The sequence below is a fragment of the Scheffersomyces spartinae genome (assembly GCF_019049425.1).
Source record: "Scheffersomyces spartinae strain ARV_011 chromosome Unknown scaffold_17, whole genome shotgun sequence".
NCBI classification, from domain to species: domain Eukaryota; kingdom Fungi; phylum Ascomycota; class Pichiomycetes; order Serinales; family Debaryomycetaceae; genus Lizanozyma; species Lizanozyma spartinae.
In genome coordinates this window covers 313,511-335,809 of record NW_025065064.1, presented here as the reverse complement: position 1 = coordinate 335,809, position 22,299 = coordinate 313,511, and the positions used below count along the sequence as shown (strand labels likewise).

Sequence of the window (22,299 nt, the reverse complement as noted above, 5' to 3'; positions counted from 1 at the left end):
TTTATTCTATTTACAGAATTTGCTTATTTAGCACTGGAATCATGATTTTGAACCTCATTAAATTTCTTCAACAGAAGATCTTCTACATCTTGACTCAATGAAAGCTTTTTAGCATTGCTTTCTTCCTTACGTTGCCTGGCCTTCTCGACCGTTTCAAAAGATCTTCTGCGAATAGAACGGCACTGCTCCCATCCAACAACATTCCCGAGGAAAAACCCCCCAATAGACCAATTCAAGGAACGACTAGGATTCTTGTGAATTAAGAACGTCACTACACCTAAAACACCCATAGCTTGAAATCCAGTGAGCATGGCTTCTCTAAAACATGGCATACCCACAAACCGATCCACAGTGAAATCTGACCATTTAAACTGATCCATAGCTGCTTCCCAAACACCTGCATTCTGGGAATTCTGACCTTGTCCTTGACCTTGGTTAGCAACTCCATTATCTTCAAACTTTGGTGGTAAGTCTTCAAGATACTGTTGTGGCTGTTTGGATGGATCTGGACTCTCTGTAACAGCACTTATTTTGATAGGAGCACTATTTCCTCCGAACCAACCCATATTATACTTTGTTGTATTGTGTAGAATGTATTTGACACCTGCTCATGTGTTGATGGTTCACTTTGACTGTCAATTCATTCTCATTTATTAGTCGCACACACCAAGCGATGCGCCCGCATATCACCAAAATCGATTTACACAGTGCACCACCTCGACAACCCAATTTCGTTGTAGTAATGATAGCAATCAGACACTACTATTGTTAAATAATATCAGTCCTATATTCAAGCTCTATAGAATTTATAAACGATATTGAATACATAAGCATATAAATTGTGTGTTGGTAAAATTTGTGCTTATAAACCATTCACCATTTACCAGGGTTCCTGATAGTGTCTTTAGGCAAATATGGACAACCCTTCGCATCACACCCCGTCAGACCAACAGTTGTGCCCCACCAATGGTAGTGCTTGCTTGCACCAGTGTATGTAATACAGAAAAACACTATTATTGCGGCAATTGCTATACCACAATCAAGCCCAACTGCTGTCACCAAGTTATATTTTCTCCACCAAGCATTATTGTACTTGTGAATAAAATAGTTGAAGACCACTATCACGGAGAACCACGTAGCGTAGTTGATTCCAGTACTGTTAGGTATCTGGCTAGCACCGCTAACAAGTAAAGTAGGATTGAGATATTTCAAGAATTTGGCTTGTGGACGAATCCTTTGAATCACATTGAGTATAACTGCCATTACTGCACCCACCAAAAAAAACCACAATATGAAACTATATCTACCACCTTTGGCAAAGATATGATCTCCAAACAATCCCCATACCAAGTGTTGATTAAATGAGGTTCTCTGGAATTTGCAAGTCATGTTATTTGGTGCATGCAATGAACAAACATCTTTGATTCTATGAATAAAGAATATTGTTACCCCACAATTGACAAGTGACCCCCACATCCCAGCAGCAAATAAAACCACCATTGTAACCCTGGGAGGAACTTTAAGATAATGTCCCATTTTAGCTCCTTGACATAAGTGTTCAGAGTGTTGAAGTGTGGCGAATCCGACGTAGGTGAAATATAAAACTGCCAATGGTTTACCAGGAAACCAGAATGCAGAAACAAGATTCATAAACGCTTGCAAGTTAATCACAAGCGTACTTTGAGCTTCTACCATACACATGGGAAGATAAAGAATTGCTCCTAAGATGATGGAAACAAAGTATCCTCCAACGCTGATTTGTGCTATGTCTTTCCATATAGCAACATACATCACGCCTAATGCTATGCCAATCAATAAGGAAATAGGATAAATGTACGTTGGGAATTTTTTATACTTCAGCATGAGATCGCTGTGAATATCGGATGTTGGGTTTCGGAGTGGGTTAATGACGTCCTTTTTAAACCTAAACATAATGGTAACAATCATTGAAGAAAAGGCGGCCAAAGTTAAGGCAATTTGCATTAAAAATCCCACGGGAATGAAAACTGGTGAGTATTTGGCGTACTTCTCATAGTCTAATTCAAATTTCGAGTTCACAACTTTGGTTGCATCATAGGAAGTCCCATTAACATTATAAATGGTGTTTGATAGGATGGGAAAATGTCCTACCTGCCAATGGTTCTTGTAGTATAGGCCAGGAATAACGCACCAAACCCAGAATACAAAAGACAAAAACACAGTAGCAGCGTGAACAAATGGCACAGTTAACGGATTAGAAAGGTTCAGGATGGTTGTCCAATCAAAAGAAATTGGCAACAATGAAAGTCCATTCTTAGTACCAAAAACTTGGCCCACAATAGCATTATTTGGCACAATCCAAGTAATGAAAGCTCCTATTTTTGCAATGAAAGGTATTATGAAATCCGAGAAAAAGTACCACACAAATCCACCAATAAATATGATTGCAAAATAGCTCATTCTGGATATTTTCCAATTAGGCACATAAGGATTTTCTCTAGAATGTAACGTTTTCATTAAGGCACAACCACTTAATATACTTGGCCACACCATTTCAGATGGATATACAAGGATTGGTAATGCGAGTCCACACCAGGCCCAACCGATAAAGAAGGCAGAAATATTAAGCACGAGAGCTTTACCCACGCTAAAATCAACATTGAAAAACTTGATTTGTTCCGTGGTAGCCACGTTCACAAGTCTTAATGATGTAACGCTATTGGTGAACATATAAATCAACGAATGTTCCTTCTGGTTGAAAGGACCAGGGTTAAGAGGAACCCTATATTTACCGTACCCAATGGTCCAATTGGGCACCACCATGTGCCACAAGTTCCCTAAAGGGTATGCTAAAAGTTGGGCGACAATTGCACCCACAGAAATGGATGGAAATCGAAAGAGAAAAAAAGCATCGACTCCTCCTAATAAAGATGCCAAAGCAATTGCAATAACCCACATCCGTACGGTTCCAGCCGGCATATCAATATCATCTTCAATGGCGACTACTTCGTCTACATCGGCAGGTGTAAAATCATACTCAGTTTCTTCTGAACTTGTACTGCTCTTAAGGTCATCTTGCATACCTTCCAGACCCAAATCACGGCTAACTTTTTCGTACGACTCATTCTTACCGTCTTCATACAACTCATTCTTACCGTCTTCATACAACTCATTCTTACCGTCTTCATACAACTCATTCTTACCGTCTTCATACAACTCATTCTTACCATCTTTGTTTTCTTTTAGATTTTCCATAGTGGTTAAACTTTTAGAAATTGGCCTGTGGTTGTCTGTTAATGAGTTTATCCAACTTCCCATGGCTGTGGTTGGAGTCCGATCCTTTCACTAATAGAAGAAAAATTATCAGATGAAAATTATCAGATGGAAATTATCAGATGGAAATTATCAGATGGAAATTATCAGATGGAAATAACGCACATAAATATATAAAGAAACTGATAAACGGTCACTTGTTTTAAAGCCTTGAAACTAACTCATTTGCTCCTACGACCGAGCACGGAGCTAGGAAACATTCTTTTGTATACAAAGCGTTTCAAAGCTTTTGAAAGTAGATTTGTCCCTATTCAGACATTATTAAGATTTTATCCAATCTTCATATTGCAACCAGCCAATTAACGTGCGTTCCTTCTTTATGTCAAAAAAAACTAAAAGCTTACTGAAAGGCTTCAAATTTTAAAGCCTCGCATATTGAGCACTTTTGGATCTTGCGCGAGTTTGACACCTTTGACAGTAGTGAATACAAGACTCCGTCTACGGCTCTTCCAGGGTTTGGTGGTCTTGTCAGGTATCCCTTTCTTACTATAAAGGATTTGATATGAAAAAAGAACAATGATGAGACGTTGCACCGGTAAGCCAAGTCTCTGGTAACGTTCGGATTAGAAGGATAGTTTGACGTATGTAGATGATTTGACACATGTAGGTTGAGTTTGGGTAATACAAATTCTCGCATATCGGACTTTGTCGTTTAAATTCCGTGTGACGTCAAAGCACGTAGTTCGTAATTCAGTACGGTGCTGAGGTTGTCGTTTAAGAAAAGCCATTTTCTGCACATTGAAATCTATTTTTACTAAGCAGACCACTTTTCAATTGCTTGAACTTAGTATGCAATTCAATTTGCGACTACGGACATAACGAAGCCAGTATCTTTGATCGGTTGGAATTCGATCTCGAAGGGATATTGTTTAAGCATTAGTGTGTAGTCAAAAGTTTAAAAAAATAGCGCCGCCTGGTTTCGATCCAGGGACATCAGGGTTATGAGCCCTGCGCGCTTCCACTGCGCCACGGCGCTTGTTAGCTGGGAGATTTCTGGGAATTTCGCTTACCCTCATGGAATCGTATATTCTCTTTTTAAGACATTTTAAGGAAACTTAGCTAAATTCTCCTTAAACTATATGTTTCCTCTGGGAAACTTTAAGCAAAAAAACTAAGTATTCTTAAGGCAAATGATGTTATAATATATCGGGATTGGTTAGGCCCCTCCTTGGTGTTTAAGCCCCTGAGCCTAAGCTACGACTTTCTTGCAAAGTACAAATCCACTTTGAGTATTTATAGTTTTTTTTGTATAGCTCTCCTAGACAATATATGAAATTTTGAGAGTCTTTCTGAGTTGTCAATTTGCAAATGTCCTGACCCACTACCTCAGATCCAAATGACACGAAGATGAAGATATAACTTTTGAGAACTTCAATTTTTAATGTAGATACACCTGGATTTTTAAATGAATTGATACATATTTTATCAAGTAAACTACTATAACGTAAGGACATACTGTTGCTGCGGCATTTTTGCAACCTACAGCCCCAGTACTATCTTGTGCTTTACACCCAAAATATACACCCTAATTTACACTGTTAATAATAATGTAAGAGTCATACTCTCAGGCACCCAAGAGATCATATGACCTCCATAATTGATACCAGTGTTAGTGGGGATTTGACTAGCACCACTAACAAACAATGTCGGATTGAGATATTTCAAGAATTTGGCTTGCGGTCGAACTCTTTGTATCATGATAACAGCTATTGATACCAATACACCTACCAAAAAGAACCATAATACAAAAAACAGTACCTACCCCCTTTGGCAAATATATGCTCTCCAAATAATCCCCATACCAAGTGTTGAATGGATGAAGTACTCTGGGTTTTACAAGTCATGTTAATCTGAGCGTCTACAGAACACACGTTTGATATGTGGTTCAATAAGTATATTATCCAACAATTTTTGATTGCTAATCATGGTCGATTAGCATAGCACCAATGAAGCTACATGCCTATTTGGGTAATATACGACTACTTATTATGTCATCATTCGTGCCTACATATAAGCTGGACCCGAACACCAAGCAAAACGTAGTTGTTGAAATTAAAGTCCTCAGCTCAGTTAACACTACCTAACCAAACATCATCAACCATAGACATGACCAGTGAACTTCTATTAGACCCTCAGTTGAAGTACTGGGTACTTCTACCCATATCAGTTGTTATGGTGGTAGTTGGCCTTCTTAGGTCCAATTTAACTTACTATTTAACTTCATCTAAGAAGTTACCAGAAATTAAGATTAGCAGAGAAAGGTATGTGAATTGATACCATTGATACACCAAAAATAAGTACTAACTAAATTAGACAATTCTTACAACGGGCTGTTAATTTCCGAGAGAACAACCGCATGATTAGCAAACATTCGTTTGATCAACGTCAGAAATATTATCTTGAGAAGCTCAATTCCAATGAATTTATAGCTGAATCAGAAGCTAATAATGAACCTGCAACCAATCCATTGGCTGATCCTAAAATGAATGAACAGATGATGGGAATGCTCAAAGGTAACATGATGAATTATATACCCCAAACCTTAGTTATGGGTTGGATCAATTACTTTTTCCCAGGGTTTGTTATTATGAAACTTCCATTTACACTTACTACGGGGTTTAAACAAATGCTTCAAAGTGACGTGATGACTCCAGATTTGAATGTTAGATATGTTTCTGCTATTTCATGGTATTTCATCAATTTCATGGGTCTTAAACCGGTATATTCCTTACTAGTAGGATCTGAATCTGCCGAGGAACTTATGGCTCAACAACATCAACAACAACAAATGAACTTTACTGGTCCTGGGGGTCCTAAGGCTGATAGGTTGTTCAAGGGCGAAGCAGAGAATATTCAAATCTTGTCGCATGTCGCTGTGTTTGACGACATTATTGATAGAGTATTAAAGATTGATATATGATTATCGCTATTTTGGTAAGCACACGTCAAACTTGAGATGCCATTTGTAATGTGATGATGAAAGTCCTACTTATTTTATAGTAACATACTTAATTACCTTAACAAACGTAATTACTTTATAATTACCTTAACACTATGGCACCAGTAACAGTATTATGCATAGGAATGGCCGGGTCTGGTAAGACCACGTTTATGCAACGGTTAAACGCTACACTTCATTCCAAAAAGGAACCACCATATGTGATCAACCTTGATCCAGCCGTCATCAAAGTTCCATTTGGTGCCAACATTGATATACGTGACTCTATCAAGTATAAGAAGGTAATGGAACAATATAACTTGGGTCCCAATGGTGCCATTGTTACGTCATTGAACTTGTTTTCCACCAAGATTGATCAGGTCCTTAAGCTAGTGGAGAACAAGTCCGATAAATTTAATCATGTTATAGTCGATACCCCTGGACAAATCGAATGTTTTATTTGGTCAGCCTCTGGAGCCATTATAACCGAAGCCTTTGCTTCCACTTTCCCCACAGTGATTGCCTATGTTGTTGATACTCCTAGAAATACTTCTCCCACGACATTCATGTCCAATATGTTGTATGCTTGTTCCATTTTGTATAAGACCAAATTACCCATGATCATAGTGTTCAACAAGACCGATGTTAAGAAGGCTGATTTTGCCGTGGAATGGATGAAGGACTTTGAAGCCTTCCAGACCGCTTTAAGACTGGACCAAGAGTTGAATGGTGAAGATGGGACCTCTTCTGGATACATGAGTTCCTTAGTCAATTCCATGTCATTGATGTTGGAGGAATTCTATTCGCAATTGGATGTGGTTGGTGTGAGTGCTTACACTGGAGATGGGTTTGATGATTTCTTAAAGGCTGTGGATAACAAGGTGGACGAATACAATGAATATTACTTGAAGGAAAGAGAAAGAATACTAAAGGAGAAGGAGTTGGAGGAAAAGAAGAGACAGAACAAATCATTGAACAAATTAATGAAAGATATGAATGTAAATGACGACACAGAGGTGCTATCTGATTATGAAGATGAACCAGAGGATAACAACCATAATGGAGAAGTGGTTCCAGATGAAGAGGAAGAAGTGGAACGTGAATATACTTTCCCAGAGGATAGAAGTGCAGAAATTACCAGTAATACTGAAGAAGATATCCAATCTCGTTATCAACAAGCTTTTGAAGATACTGCCAAATCCGCTTCCTCGAAAACAGTCGAAGCCATAGCCAATTACATTCGTCGTTGATATATGTATATATATATATATGTATTGTTATGTATTATTGTTTCTTTATAATCTTGTGGATGTCAAAAGGTTCATTTTTATATTCATCTTTAAATATCAAATGAGGTTTATGCTTTGCCAAGTGTAATATAGTCTTACCAAATTCAGAGTTACACCAAGCAAACCAAGGTCTTGTGTATTGATAACCACCTTCTGAACCCACATGAACTGTTTCATGCATTAAACCAAGTCCACCAGTTGTAGCCATCACCAAATTCAAATTGTTGATGATCTCATCATCATCATTTGTGGTTCGAATACCAACAAGTAATGACATGGGCCATGCATTATGTACGCCTACATGAGGACCTCCAATTCCCTTAAAGAACTTCCCCTTAAGGTAATAAGGATTCCCACTCTTGGATAAGATCATCTTTCTTGTATTCTGATAGACAGGATCGTCCAATTCACCAAAACCCATGTCAGGTATGGCCAATAACGAAGGGATATTAGCATCATCCATAAAGATGTTACCACCATAGCCATCAACCTCATAGGCATACACTTTCCCATGAACTGGATGATCTACTATACCATAAGTTTCAATCCCCTTGGTGATCTTCTTAATAAGAAAATCAATATTGCTGGTGAACAACTCAATATTGAATTCAGGTAACTTATCCTGATTGAAATAAGTCCGTCTCATTCGTTTAAGTTCTGTTAACAAATGAATGTTACCCGGGATAAAGAATTGTAAGATACAAGCATCATCACTGGGTCTGAAGGCACTTCTAACCAACCCAGTACCATAATTAACAGGGTTCCCAGTACCTGCTAAAGGTAATGTTTCGGATCCTATATTAGTATTTCTTTGAAATACATAGTAAAATCCCATTGCTTCACCATTATCTTTATTGAAAGAAGGAATCATTTCTCTTTTAACTACTATGAGCAACTTCTCAAGTGCTGCCATCCATTTGTAGTTGATGAAACTTGTGTCACCACCATCTGAATTGTCATAGTATTCATTACTAAGAGTTAAGAATGAAGCCAATGAATCAACTTCATACTTACACTCAAATACTCTTCTCCAATCAGGCCTGGGGATCACATGATCTATGGAGGGGTCTTTCTTCTTGATGCCTGAACCTATTGGAGGTTGAAAGGCATTACAATATGGTGAACTATTCAAGAATTCTGCTTGAGTATTAATAGCTCCTTTAATCAATGTCCTTAACTTGGTATCATATTTAACCAATGGCTGATACACAGACAATTGTCTAGCAGCATCTCTTAACCATTCAGCATGAATGTCACCAGTTACCACAAATGATTGAGGACCTCTAGTACCTCCTTGTTTCTCATCCAAATGCCAAAGAATCGTACTATCCAAAGTATTGGGTAAAGTGTTCTCAATTAACCTCCCTAAATCAACATCTTCAACCCGTTTCTTCAACTCTGCTATTAACAATTCAACAGCTTCAGAACTAAACGTACGACATTTGGGGGCTGGTCTCATATATGGATAACGATGTTTACCTGAACTTAATGGACCATGAGCAACAGATGAATAGTCAACATAATCAGGACATTTGGCTTGCTTCTTGTCCATGGCCCTTAACATATCTTTGGTCACTTCATCAGATATAATTAATTTGGGAGCTGTCTTGAGTTTCTCTCCATTTCTATTTAGCACATTCTTATCAAGGAAATCATCCTTATACCCATTGGTTTCCTCGATTTCATCCACTGGTGCCACACTTCCATAGCTGGGTTCCAGTCTACGGTTGAACACAACCACGAGAATGAAAATCAACACGGCCATGGCCACAAGACGTGGCTGGTTCAGGCGTCTACCATTGAGTATCAGTTGGAAACTCATTGGTCGTCGTCGTCGTCGTCTTGTGTGATGCCTAAAAGCAAATACTTTAACTATGGTGTGCTCGGTGTCCGACTCCTGAATAAACGAGACACCCGAACACCAACCCCATATTTAACATGACATCATCGAATACTATATAAAACTATCCATATATATACCGTAATATACATAATTATTTACATTAAGATGATGGTCCAAGATAAATGCAATTCTTATGAGGACCCATTGTAACTTTGGCTTGGTTCCATTGTCCAAGCTTTGTGAAAAGGGAATGTGCAGCAGAAGGAGGTCCAGATGCTTCCAGTCGGGCTTTTTGAGCCATTAATATCAAATCATCATATGTAATAAGAGTATTATCTTTATGGCTATGAGACTCAGTGGCTTCTTTGAAAAAATTATTGATTTCTTCATTGCCCAACATTACTCTTGCACCAATAACTTCAAAGGGTGAGGTTCCTACAGCATCAAGTAGCGGCTCCAAATTGTGGTTGAGTCCAGCATTCTCTATAGTTAAAAGGTAAAGATCATCATATTCCAAATCATATGGTAAATCTTCAGGTATTAAATCTGTTGCACCTAAAGTAGCTGTCAAAGGTATATTTCTTTTCAATTCACCAATTTCTGGAGTAGGAATAACAATCCCATCAGGCATTTGAAGGAATGAAATATTTCTTGAGACAATTGTATCACAGAAGGAATCAGGTAATGAGTTGAATTGATTCCAATCAATAGTTTTGAGAATCTGTTCAAAATTATCATTGGCATCAAGAAATGCAGGTTGGGATCTTATGGCTAATGCTAATAAATCAGAACTTGATAAATGAGTGAAATGATAATTTCGAATACCAAAATCTGGATCATGTAAAGTTTCTGGTTTTAATGTAGCTCTTACATCATCAAGGGATTTTTCAAATTCCAATCCTAATAAATCAATCAGACCCAAAGAATCATCAGAAAATAACCTTCGCCGTATTTTCAATATAAGTACCACAGGAGTATTTGCTAGGAGTCGAAGATACCATTTAAATGAAGAGATTGCCGGTTGTAATTTCATAGGCACGGATAAATGTGGCAGACAAGATGCTGCAAATACTCCTAAAACCCTTGCTTGAAGATCAGTTATGTTACGAGGAGATTTCAATGCTTCTGAATATATGGGAGATTCTAAAATATTATCAAATGAAATGCCCTTCAAATCTCGGGCCACATCTTCTTTCCACATAGAATCAATATCACGTTCGTCCAAATCACCCAAATCAAGTTTTTCGGCTAAAACAGGACCTAAAGCTTTAACTTCAATAGGCAGAAATACACTCATATCAATTGAATTTTCTCTTAAAAGTTTATACTGCTGATACTGTTGGTATAGTTTGGTACCTTTTAGTAAGGCAGCCTTCACATCTGGATTGGAATATGTTTCATATTGTTTCCCAGCAGCAAGATAAGTTTTGAACATGAACCTCACAGGATCAGAGATCCTTCGCCATGTTGCTGAAGACATGTAAAGAGAGTATGCTACAATGAAGAAGCGGTATCATTTATTTACCTTGTGAAATTTTTTACCCCACGATTCGTACCGGCAGTACTTTTCTCCGGGATGTTCAATAACAAAAGTAACAACTGATCGAGGTGCAGCTATTACTGAACGACCTATGAATCAACAAGGATAATGTATAGAGTGTACCAGAACACCTTTCTAGGGATTCATGTAGCAATTGAATTTAGAAATAGTTGCTATTAGAAATTACCAGTGAGGAACATTCTGGTCCTTTTTATAGTGCGAAGAGATGGAAGATGCTGGACCAATTTGATTTATCATATTTATATGTCAATTTGACAAGTCACATTGACAAAAAAAATTATAGGTCATATTGAGCAGTCATATTGACAGGCCACATTAGAATACAATAATGAGGTCAAGTTCACTTCTTCCTATATCAAGGACCCTTCGGTCATGTTCAAGGCCTTTGCTAGTTAGAGGCATTCCCCTTCAATGGAGAAGACAATTCCAATTATCCACAACCCGTTACCAGAACAAGACACCAGAAGAAGGAGACGATTCTAGACCTGTTCTCGGGAAGGTTGATCCACAGCTTATGCTTGCATTTACCTGCAAAGTTTGTAACACCAGATCATCTCATACATTATCCAAACAAGGATATGAAAAGGGATCAGTGTTAATTCAATGCCCAGGGTGTAAGAACCGTCATTTGATAGCAGATAACTTACGGATCTTTAGAGATAATAACTTCAATCTTGAGCAAGTTCTCAAGCTGCAAGGAGATTCCTTTTCAACTAGTGTTGGAGACTTGGTGTTTGAAGACCTTGAAAGTTTAAAGAAAGCCATGGAAAAGGTTAAGGCCGAGGAGGAAGCTGCTAAGGAGAGTTAACGTTAATAGTAACGAATATACGAGTTACACTAATGCAGAGTGCAAGGTGGTACGGAATAGTATAGTACAGTGTATTGCAGTACAGTGTATTGTAGTACAGTGTATTGCAGTACAATGTATTAGTCTTGTAGGTTTCCTAATGGATGTAACATAATTGTAATCTATGGTACAGCGTATATTTCAGTATGCTTGGCTAAGTTTGTTAACTCTGGTGCTATAAACATTTGACTCTGTTCGATCCTTAGTATAGACTTTTCTGGAATGAAAAACTTGAAAGATTCTGTTTCTCTTTCTTTTTGACCGACCACACCAGTAACACCATGATCTCACTAACCAAGGTTATAGCTAGAAGTCGTTTGTATGTCCCAGCAGCACGTGCTACTGCTGTGCGTGGAGCCACTCGGTTCCAATCTGATTTGGCACAACGATACCAAGACAAGTTGGCCAAGAAGGCAAAGGAACTCGGGTTAAAGGACACAACTGAGTTGAAAACACACTTGAAAGATGACATTGATCGGATCAAAAAGGAAATGAACGCAATTGATCCCTTAAAGGAACTTGAAGAATACGAAAGAAGACAAGCAGCCGAAGTTAAACGGGAGAATCAGGATGGAGACCCTCATACAATCAAGATCAGAAGACCAGTAGATAAACTGGAACCCAAAGCTCCTTATAAAACAATGGAATCATATATTGATGTGGATAAGATTCTGGAATTACCTAATGAACATATACAAGTGATTTGGAAGGCAAGATTTGAACTGGATCCAAGAAATCTTCATGCTGTTTTAACCAGTGAACAATTTGCTAAGATATATGTTAATGCCTTCAAAAACCCAAGTTTCATACTTCCTATTCCTAAAGGTGATGGATACGAAATGCATTTTGTCCAATGGCAGTTTGTTGGACCAGAGACTACACATTGTATGATAACTACCGTGGCCGAATATAAATTACATAAAGAGTATGCCAAACCTCACACTTCTATTACCTTCCACCAAGAATTGATAGCCAACAAGAATTTGGTATTGATGAATGGCTATTGTGAAACAGAAAGCTCTTTATCTATGGACGAAGCCCAACTCTTGGTATTAAATGTTCAAAGGTTCTATGGTGGAGTCGGTAACGAAGAAGGTGCTGCAACAAGACAGAAATTGTTACAAGATTTCACCTCTGGAACTGAAACTTTTGATATGGATGCTCTTGTCAAAGAAGCAACTTCTTTTGAATAAACAAAACCAAACAGCTAATGCTAAATTGACAATATGCTATCGAGCAATGCCGATTTCCCACCATTCTTTCTAACATTCTCCTTTGACCGTCTGGTGCTTGTTCTACTTGTTCCTGAAGTTGCCTTGCCTCTATCACGACGAACAGGTGGGGTTTTCTTTATTGATGGAGTTGCTGGTTTTGTTCTAGCTGCTCTTTTCTTCGGCTTTTCTTCCTCACTATCAGATACAACTTCATTATGCCCATCACCTTCATCTTCATCCTGTTCGTCATCTTCGTCAACTACAAATTCGTCTTCTGAATCATCACCAACATCAACGTCTTCTGGAACATCTTCATCTTCACTACTGCTGGCAACAACTTCTACTTTCTTTGAAGTTCGTCTTTTCCTGTTTGGAAGGGGAGCCTTTTCTATAATGGATGGCTTCATATCCCTAACATCATCGTCATCATCATCATCATCATCATTATCATTATCAATGATTTCTGTCTTTTGCCTGTTAACCTTGAGCTTCGCAAGAACATCCTTAAGCACATCCTTAGCATAGACACCCAGTTCACTAAAATTCTTATCGACTTCAAGCAGTAGAATAGACCTTGTACCATTCTTGATCTCTTGCTTCACGTACTTCTCCAACGAGTTCTTATCATTCTGTTCAATGTACTTCTCCACTGCGTTGTGAATCCCATTCTCAGGTATAATAGCTAGCTCTGTCTGTTTAAGGAACAGATCAATAAGCTCCTGTAGCACTGCTTCTGGTGGATTGCTTATCACCAGAGAAGAGTCATCTCCCACGTTATCCATGAATTTTGTCTTGGACACAGGAGCTGCTGCTGAAGGTTCACGCTTCTTAATGAAGCTCACTACATCACCAATATTGGCTATTCGGTTAACAAATCTATTGGAGAATCTCACAGCATTTTCAAACTCATATCCTCCAGAGTAATCAACCCTTATACGTATTAAAGGGAGTGGGACGTATTTGTGTTGTAGTTCAGGGTCTATTTGGTCAAATAACTCCTTATTGGAGCCAATATACTTGTTATTGGCTTCTTCAATGAGTCGTTCTGTTTCATTGACAAGATATTGAGTGACGTCAGCTCTAGAAGATTCTCCAGGGAGTAAGTTAGACCATTTCAAAACTATATCCTTCATTACAAAGGGTCGAATTGTCTTCAATTTCACCGGTTCAATGGTATAGGCCTTACCCTTAACATTAAGAATGTATACATGTTTATCCGGAACCTCACCTTCAGATAATGAAGTGGCCACGGAAGAACCTGCTTGGAGAACATCAAACCCAGTTTCGGGATTCAAGATTGGTTGGCCCATACATTCATGCTCATGACCCCAATAAACAAAATCAAGAAACCTCGGAAGGAAGACTTCTGGAATGTATGCCGTCTTCCCATGGGGTACATGGTTTTGATGAATGGTAAATAAGTTAAACCATTCTTCAGTGTATACGTTTGGTCTTAGGAACTTAACATGGCCATCTCTAAAAGTTCGGGCCAATCGTTCGTCTCTAACGTTCCCCATCCCATAAAGAGCTAACTTGGTGGTACCCTTCTGGAGAAGTACAGGATTAACCACTATATCTTCATTATTGACCACCTTCCCAAAATGATTTACCAACCCGGAGGCAGAAAGAACATCCAATGGCAGTAGGAGCCCTTCCCCGGAGGAATCATCATGATTCCCGCTAATGGCAAACACAGGTATGGAGATATTTAAATTCGGGTCCTCATAGTTAACTGTATCAAATCCATTGTCAAATACAGCACTTGGATCACTTAGTAATTCCAACTCGCAAGGTCTATCACCCATACAATTCATACGCAATGACTTTATCACATGATACAATGATTTCTTAGACGGTTTATTAACATGGAATAGGTCTCCTCCTTGTACTATCATATCAACGTTATGGTCTTTGGCTATAGTGGTGATCTCATGGAATGTCTTCCAAGAATCATCTCCGATGATAGGATCGTTTTCTTTGTACCCCACATGGTTGTCTGTAGTTAGAAGGATACGGATAGTGTTGGGATCAGATTCAACCATAGTAAAACTGATGGTAGTAGTGGTAACTGGAACAATACTGCAGTACTAGAGTAGCAGTAGAGGAACACTATAATAAGCATCTTGTAGTCCACAATGTCCTACACATAAAATAATATTTTTCCGCGTCTACGTAATATATTACATAAGCAACAAATGTATACAGATCCAAATCACGCTTAAGATTTACGACTAATGTATACATTCTTTTGCAATAATAACCAATTGGTATCATACCCATAGACCAACACTATTTGTTGGTTTTTCCAGAACCTTCTTTTGCGGTGTCTGAATTGACTTATACTATGAACGACCTAGAACAACGACAGCAGGACGAAGTGTCCAGTCTTCAATCGATCTATGGGGATATCTATAAAGATGTTACCTCCAAAGGTTTAGTATGGAACATGAAACGTAGTCCACATTTCCAGATATATCTAGAGTCATCGGAGGATGCCGCTAGACCGACAATTGCATTGACTTTAGACATTGAGTTTACGCCCACTTATCCTATTCTGAGTCCCATAGTTAAGGTTCTTCACCCCATCAATCTCCTTAAGAATAGTGTCAATCGTATAGAAAGGAAGATCAAGGAGTTGTTAGTGGAATATAGAGATGTAGAGGTAGGGTTTATTCTTGTATCGGAAGTGAAGGACATTCTTGACGACATCCAAAAGACTACCGAGAAGGTACTTTCCCTTGAAGAAGAACGTGAACTTCGGTTAAGGAAGGAAAGGGAAAAGTTGGAACTTCAAGAAGAGAATCGAAATAAAGAACGTGAAAAGGAAATGCTTAAACAGAATAAAGAATTGAATGAGCAATTGATAAATATGCAAGGAGATTATTATAATAATGAACGAGAATCAGAAGTTAGAGATGATTTAGTAATCGATTCAGATACAGAAATAATGCCTCCAAACAATTCAGAATATTTTATATTCGATAATCCTTTAATTGGAGAAATTCCTCTGACGAAATCAAAATTCAAATTCAAAGCAGTTCTGGGGTTTATTCCTTATGATAAACGAGATCTTTTATCTTCAATTGCCTCACAATACATTGTTAAGCCGTATTTACCAAAGCTTACTAAGGAAAGACTTGGTAGAAAAGGTGGAGATGTGCTATTACTTTTGACTGAAGTGAATTTATTCAATAAGTATTGGATAACAGAAACTGGTAAACGAGAAATCCAAGAACTTGAAGCAGAATTACAATTAATAAGAACCTTGCACCATGAAAACCTTAATAGATTATTAGGGTTCCAAATAGATAGACTTGATTTTGAAGATGAAAAAGGATGGAAAATTCGTCTTATCACCGAGTTCTCTTTGAACTCCGATTCCTTAACTGATATCTTAGAAACCGCAGATTTCGTCAATTGGGCTTTAGCAAGAACTTGGTTAATTCAAATGTTACCAGCTTTAGAATACTTGCACAATTCTGGATTCATTCACAAGCTTATTAATCCTTTAACTGTGAGTATTCAAGAGTCTCCACAATCTTCAAATAAAATAATCAAACTAAGTTATCCAAGCTATGGCTATAGGCTCTTAAAGATGTTTGAGAGCCATCCAGATAACCACAACAAATTGGGATCGCCTGGAATTCTTCTTTCACAAGTACCGGCTACATGGATGGCACCAGAACTTAAGAACAAAGGTGGTGAACAAACATACCAAACTGATATATGGGATTTGGGTGTACTTTTCATGAGAGTAATGCTCAGTGTTAATATATTAGTGACGACATTTATAACTCCAGAACTGTTTTTTGCTGATTTTGATGTGGAAGATTACCCTGGAGTTGAAGAATATGCGGAATTAGTGTATGATTTATTATCCAAAATGCTTCAAACCAAACCATCCAAACGGCCATCACCAATGGAATTAAATACATGCAAGTTCTTAAGAGATGGACCTATGTTGAACAACTCTCAAAGTGAGTTTAAGGCAAGATCAAAAAGACTAGCCAATAGTTCTCATGAACATGCGATAGCTGATAGCGAAGAAGAATCTGAAACAGAGGAGCAACCTTTACCTGCATTTCTGGAACGTACCAAAGCTTTAGCAGCCAGCAATAGAAGACGATATTCCAATCAAAATCATGGTTTTGGTGACAACATGTCTTCTTCATTCATAAGTGCTGGCTCACCCCGAAATTTAGGAAGATACGAAAGAGATTTTGAAGAAATAGGCAGACTTGGTAAAGGTGGGTTTGGGGAAGTTGTTAAGGCCAGAAGCAGAATGGAAGGTACCTTTTATGCTATCAAAAAGATCAAGCATAAGGCTAACAAACTCGATTCTCTTTTGAGTGAAGTACTTTCTCTTGCACGTTTAAATCATCAATTCATTGTGCGTTACTACGGAACTTGGATTGAAGAAGTCACTGAACACCACAAGCCAGATGACGACGATAAGGCAGACGATGATGATGAAGATGAGGAAGAAGATGATAGTCTTGAAATATATAGCGAGATTTCTGAAGAGGACTTTCTGAGTCCTTTCAATCGCTCCAGTTCGTTCTTGGTCAGCAGAAATAATTCGTATCAAGCAGATTTCTATTCTTCCAATACTTTTGATTCTGGTATTGACTTCAGTTCAGACTCCAATAATGAAGATATTGACGATTTAATTGAGTTTGCAAGATCAACAGATGATGAAGCTGAACAGACTGAACAAGAAGAAGAGGAAGAAGATTCTGAATCCGTTAATGAGCTGACTACAGAGGAAGGGAAACAATCCATATTAATCACCAAACTGAGAAAACTGCAAGCAGAATCTCAAAAGAGGTATATTCTTTACATTCAAATGGAGTTCTGTGAGAATAATACTCTTCAAAATTTGATTGAACAAGGTTTACCTCAAAATCCGAAAGAATACTGGAGACTTTTCCGTCAATTACTTGAAGCTATTTCTTATATACACAGGGAAGGGTTTATTCATCGAGATTTGAAACCTACCAATATTTTCATTGATAAATCAAATAACGTGAAGGTTGGAGACTTTGGATTGGCCAAAAATTCCCAGTTTTCAACAGTATTTCTGAATAATAACCAAGTATCTCCTCCTACCAACGAAAAGGATTTATCAACAATTGTTGGAACATATTTTTATACTGCTAAAGAGGTGGCATCAGGAAACTATGATGAGAAGGTGGATATGTATTCTTTAGGAGTAATATTCTTTGAGATGTGCTACCCCTTAGGAACTGGTATGGAAAGGGCTCAAACTTTAAACAACTTACGATTAGTGACAGTTGATTTCCCTTCTAATTTTGTTGATCTTAAATATAAAACAGAGAGGAAGATAATCAAGTTATTGCTCGAACATGATCCTAAGAAACGGCCTGGAGCAACAGAAATTCTTCAAAGTGGAATGCTTCCAGTAGAACACCAAGATCAAGTAATTAGAGAAGCATTGAAGTCTTTGGCGGACCCTTCTTCTCCTTGGCAACAACAAGTTCGGGAAACTTTATTCAACCAACCATATTCATTGGCTACCGATGTTTTGTTTGATAAAAGAGCCCACCATGATGGTAAGATTAATTCTTCAGACTTTATGCTAGTGGATAATGTCTTGAGACAAGTGTTCAAATTATTTAATCGTCATGGGGCTGTACAAGACTATACCAGTTACTTACCTTTACCAATGTCACCATTACAAGAGGGTAATTTTGTCTATCAAGTCTTGGATAAAGATGGTTCAGTGTTGACTTTACCATACGATTTGGTACTCCCCATGGCTAGATTCCTAAGTCGAAACCAGGTGTTTTTAACCAAAGTGTATCGACATCAATATGTTTTCCGTCCTGGATTGAGAGGTTCAGGTGTACCTGAGAAATATAGTGCTGTTAATTTTGACATAGTCACCAGGAATGCCTCCGGGCGGATATTTGATGATGCAGAAACTCTAAAGGTTGTTAGTGAGATATTTAAAGTTCTTCCATGCTTCCAATCCAAGAATTCACAAAAGGTTATATTCATTAACCATGGCGACATTTTGAATGCTGTGCTATCCTTTGCCTATGACAATATTTCTTTAAAGGATGAACAAAGACTTCGAATCCTGGAAATCTTATCTCAAATGGGTATAGAGAAAAGCAGTGAAGAGATACGAAAGTATTTATATGAGCAAGTGAGTGTTCCTCAAACCCTGACCAAAGACTTATTGGAACAATTTAACTTTAGTGTTGAACCAGATAAGGCAAGACAAAAGTTATACAAATTGATGCAAGATTCTCCTCATTTCACAAAGGTTGAAAAGGGGTTATCATATATTCGGGAAGTGTTAAACATCTTAAAGAAATTGGGTAACCACAACACCACGGTTGTATTCAACCCTTTAAGCAACTACAACAGTAGGTATTATTCCAAGGGGATAATGTTTCAAGCCATATATCGAGTTGATAAGAATAGAAGGTTTACTAGGGTGGCTACAGGTGGTAGATACGATGAGCTTATATCTTATTTACGGAGTCAGGATTCTGTTTCTTCCAATAAGAATTATAGCGTGGGGTTCTCGTTGAACACCAACCTTATATTCATACTCATGAAGAACATAATTTCCAGGAAAAGTGTCGAGTTTTGTAAACGAGAATGGACTGGGTCTCGAGTGGATGTGATTATCACTAGCATTAACCCGGCATATTTGAAGCTGACAGGGTATTGGATTTTACTGAATCTTTGGGAGAACGATTTAAGCTGTGAGTTGTTCTTCTCATCACCACTGACAGAGTTGGTTGATGTGTGTAAGGATTCTGGTGCCAAATGGGTAATTTCCATTAAGCAACCCAACGATACCATGAACAAACGGAGTAAGAACAAGTTTAAACCTCTTAGAATCAAAGACTTGGTGAATGATCAAGAATACGATGTTGAATACAATGAATTGGTGGAGAAAATGAAACAAATGTCGACCCAGGAAGTACTGGAACAGCTACAACTGCAACAGTCACAGTCGGAACCACCAGTGTCCAATGCATTTGATGATTCCGAAGTGTCTTCTACCATAGAAGTCGACCAAAGAATCGTGGAAATATCCCATGATGCCCCTAGAGGTAGAAAGCAACAAGCCAAGCACACCGGTTGGGATTCTAAAGATGCTGGGATTAATATGGCTAAGACTATAGCAACATCACCTGTGATTGAAGTTGATGCTAGAGATGAAGTCCTTGATATGATTGCAATCACTAGCATTCACCAGAAAGATGAATGGATCCGAAAGATTGTCTATTCACGTCAAAACTTCTCCAAGAGTTATGCAGAGAACATCCACCATGCTTTGGTTAAAGAGTATACTAAAGGTCATAAATGGGCTATTGTCCATAGTCCAAGATCGGGAAAGACCATTATTGTTAGTCTTGGGTTTATGAAATGAAATAGGAATGATTTCATGTGATGTATGATTATTCTATGTATTCATATACTCCTTCTTCCAATCCCAATACTCCTGCAATCTTGATTTACCATATTCGGCGTAGTTGAAATCAATAGAGGAGATTTCACTTTGAATCATGGCCCAAACACCCCAATAGAACCCTGGCAATCCATAATAGGCTCTAATTTCTTTGATTAATTGGTCCACTTGAGTATCTTCAGAAGCTTCATTAGGGTTGTTCAAATAACTCTTACACCACTTCACCAACACAGGATTGGAGGCTACTGGCTTCGGAATCGCTTCACGATTGCAATCAAAACCTTGCCATTCCGCCAAATGGTTGGCGATATCAAAAGCTCTGGAAGCTGGTAACATATATTCGAAATCAATGAATTTCACGGCATTCTCATCCACATGATTTAAAGTGGGTGAAACAGCACCTAAATCCCAATCTTTTGGCACAATGATGTTCCCTGAAAGCAAATCACAATGAGATGCAACAACTGGTGAGTCTATTGTTAAAAGATAGTCTTTTAAGGCTCGGAATTCTTCAAGCATTATTTTGGTGATATTAGTTGAATCAATAACATCATTATTATTGGTGGTATTCTCTTGGAAAGACTCAATAAGTTCTGGTACCACAGGTACAATGTCGATCCAATCTTCAATTAACTCCCAAATATTGGAGATATACTTCTTTTTTAACTTTTTTGCTTTATAATTTTGATTCTCCAACTTCTTCAAGTTATAGGAGAAGTCTCGAAGCTTCTCTACTCCTTGATCTATTGCCTTATAGTCCAATTTCTGATGCCAATTACCCAACTGTTGAGCAATGAGTGGGTACAAATTTTCATGGTACATTTCTTCGGGTTTCAAAGACCGTCCAGGACTGAACCCATACACCAAGCCATTTTTAAACCGACAATAGATGGGAGGAGCCAATGATAAGGAATGTAAGATCAAATGCAGAATGAATTCCCGATGTCTATCAATAATTAAGTTTGTTCCATTACCATAAATCCGTACTAATCTTGTTTCATTAGTAGGCATGTATTTACAAGAAAGAAGCATGTTGGTGATACCTCCTGTCAATTGTTTTACTTCGATTTGCTCTTCATTCCAACCTCCAGAGATCTTCAGAAGCAATCGTTTCAACTCTCCAAACCTTGCTGGTGATGATGAATTGTCTGTTGGGAATTCTACCTCCACTTTAGGAAGGAAAATCGCCATACAATTATTGTTATCATCTGTCGGCGAATCAGTTGATGAGGCTTCAATAGGACCCGACCCATTCAAGCTTTGAGCAACAGATATAGGTGGTGAAATGAGTACTTCAGTAACACCAGCACCAGCACGAGCACCAGCATCTTCAGAATCACCACAAGCTTCAATGAGAACAGTTGTTGGTTCATACGGCTGTGGAGACCTAGATCCTTCCTTCAGCATTGAAGAGTCGTTCTCCAAATCTGAATAAGAGGGATTGTTTAAATTATAAAGTAGATTCCGCTCAGGTAAAGGCAATCTAGTCACATGACCATTGGCAACAACAGATATGACATCTGTTCCATTTTCATTATCGACTAATGCCAAAGTAACATTATCGTTATGGTTATTGTTGTTAGATCCACAATTGATGCTCCAATCAAGGACATCTTGCTCGGTTGCTGGAACACACTCCACTTGTCTATTGTGGCTAATGTAACAGAATGCCGAAGAGTTCACGGAGATCTCCATTATTGGGGGAGGGGGGGGGGGGATGTTGCGTGATTAGGTTGTGAATGTTAAAGATTGAATTGAAGCTGTTTTAGGGCTTGAATGAGGGTTTGAAGCCGGTGAATATGATTCGCTAAACAGTAAATACACGTATAGCAATGTGCAGAC

The 22,299-nt window shown here is 38.2% G+C and overlaps 11 protein-coding genes and 1 non-coding gene across 12 annotated transcripts; 5 read left to right on the top strand and 7 right to left on the bottom strand.

The window, feature by feature from the left end:
• Positions 1-23: 23 nt before the first annotated feature.
• Positions 24-566, bottom strand: COX20 (uncharacterized protein; the record flags this gene model as incomplete). The annotated part of the gene is made up of 1 exon (XM_043192503.1): positions 24-566. The coding sequence occupies one exon, from the start codon at positions 564-566 to the stop codon at positions 24-26; it is 543 nt and encodes a 180-aa protein (XP_043048167.1).
• A 307-nt stretch (positions 567-873) lies between these two features.
• KQ657_001717 (uncharacterized protein) lies at positions 874-3,234 on the bottom strand (the record flags this gene model as incomplete). Its single annotated transcript, XM_043192502.1, has 1 exon — positions 874-3,234. One exon carries the CDS (start codon positions 3,232-3,234, stop codon positions 874-876), a length of 2,361 nt encoding a protein of 786 aa, XP_043048166.1.
• A 982-nt stretch (positions 3,235-4,216) lies between these two features.
• Positions 4,217-4,288, bottom strand: KQ657_001716. Its single transcript has one exon. It is a non-coding gene; the product is annotated as a tRNA-Met (tRNA).
• Positions 4,289-5,418: 1,130 nt separating this feature from the next.
• Positions 5,419-6,232, top strand: EMC3 (uncharacterized protein; the record flags this gene model as incomplete). The annotated part of the gene is made up of 2 exons (XM_043192501.1): positions 5,419-5,573; positions 5,626-6,232. 2 exons carry the CDS (start codon positions 5,419-5,421, stop codon positions 6,230-6,232), a joined length of 762 nt encoding a protein of 253 aa, XP_043048165.1.
• Positions 6,233-6,366: 134 nt separating this feature from the next.
• On the top strand, positions 6,367-7,500 carry NPA3 (GTPase; the record flags this gene model as incomplete). Its single annotated transcript, XM_043192500.1, has 1 exon — positions 6,367-7,500. One exon carries the CDS (start codon positions 6,367-6,369, stop codon positions 7,498-7,500), a length of 1,134 nt encoding a protein of 377 aa, XP_043048164.1.
• A 34-nt stretch (positions 7,501-7,534) lies between these two features.
• KQ657_001713 (uncharacterized protein) lies at positions 7,535-9,470 on the bottom strand (the record flags this gene model as incomplete). Its single annotated transcript, XM_043192499.1, has 2 exons — positions 7,535-9,332; positions 9,466-9,470. The coding sequence occupies 2 exons, from the start codon at positions 9,468-9,470 to the stop codon at positions 7,535-7,537; spliced, it is 1,803 nt and encodes a 600-aa protein (XP_043048163.1).
• A 72-nt stretch (positions 9,471-9,542) lies between these two features.
• KQ657_001712 (uncharacterized protein) lies at positions 9,543-10,862 on the bottom strand (the record flags this gene model as incomplete). The annotated part of the gene is made up of 1 exon (XM_043192498.1): positions 9,543-10,862. One exon carries the CDS (start codon positions 10,860-10,862, stop codon positions 9,543-9,545), a length of 1,320 nt encoding a protein of 439 aa, XP_043048162.1.
• A 409-nt stretch (positions 10,863-11,271) lies between these two features.
• KQ657_001711 (uncharacterized protein) lies at positions 11,272-11,751 on the top strand (the record flags this gene model as incomplete). The annotated part of the gene is made up of 1 exon (XM_043192497.1): positions 11,272-11,751. One exon carries the CDS (start codon positions 11,272-11,274, stop codon positions 11,749-11,751), a length of 480 nt encoding a protein of 159 aa, XP_043048161.1.
• A 320-nt stretch (positions 11,752-12,071) lies between these two features.
• Positions 12,072-12,983, top strand: KQ657_001710 (uncharacterized protein; the record flags this gene model as incomplete). Its single annotated transcript, XM_043192496.1, has 1 exon — positions 12,072-12,983. The coding sequence occupies one exon, from the start codon at positions 12,072-12,074 to the stop codon at positions 12,981-12,983; it is 912 nt and encodes a 303-aa protein (XP_043048160.1).
• Positions 12,984-13,003: 20 nt separating this feature from the next.
• On the bottom strand, positions 13,004-15,046 carry MRE11 (MRX complex nuclease subunit; the record flags this gene model as incomplete). Its single annotated transcript, XM_043192495.1, has 1 exon — positions 13,004-15,046. The coding sequence occupies one exon, from the start codon at positions 15,044-15,046 to the stop codon at positions 13,004-13,006; it is 2,043 nt and encodes a 680-aa protein (XP_043048159.1).
• A 302-nt stretch (positions 15,047-15,348) lies between these two features.
• Positions 15,349-20,418, top strand: GCN2 (serine/threonine-protein kinase; the record flags this gene model as incomplete). The annotated part of the gene is made up of 1 exon (XM_043192494.1): positions 15,349-20,418. The coding sequence occupies one exon, from the start codon at positions 15,349-15,351 to the stop codon at positions 20,416-20,418; it is 5,070 nt and encodes a 1,689-aa protein (XP_043048158.1).
• A 33-nt stretch (positions 20,419-20,451) lies between these two features.
• KQ657_001707 (uncharacterized protein) lies at positions 20,452-22,152 on the bottom strand (the record flags this gene model as incomplete). The annotated part of the gene is made up of 1 exon (XM_043192493.1): positions 20,452-22,152. One exon carries the CDS (start codon positions 22,150-22,152, stop codon positions 20,452-20,454), a length of 1,701 nt encoding a protein of 566 aa, XP_043048157.1.
• Positions 22,153-22,299: the final 147 nt, after the last annotated feature.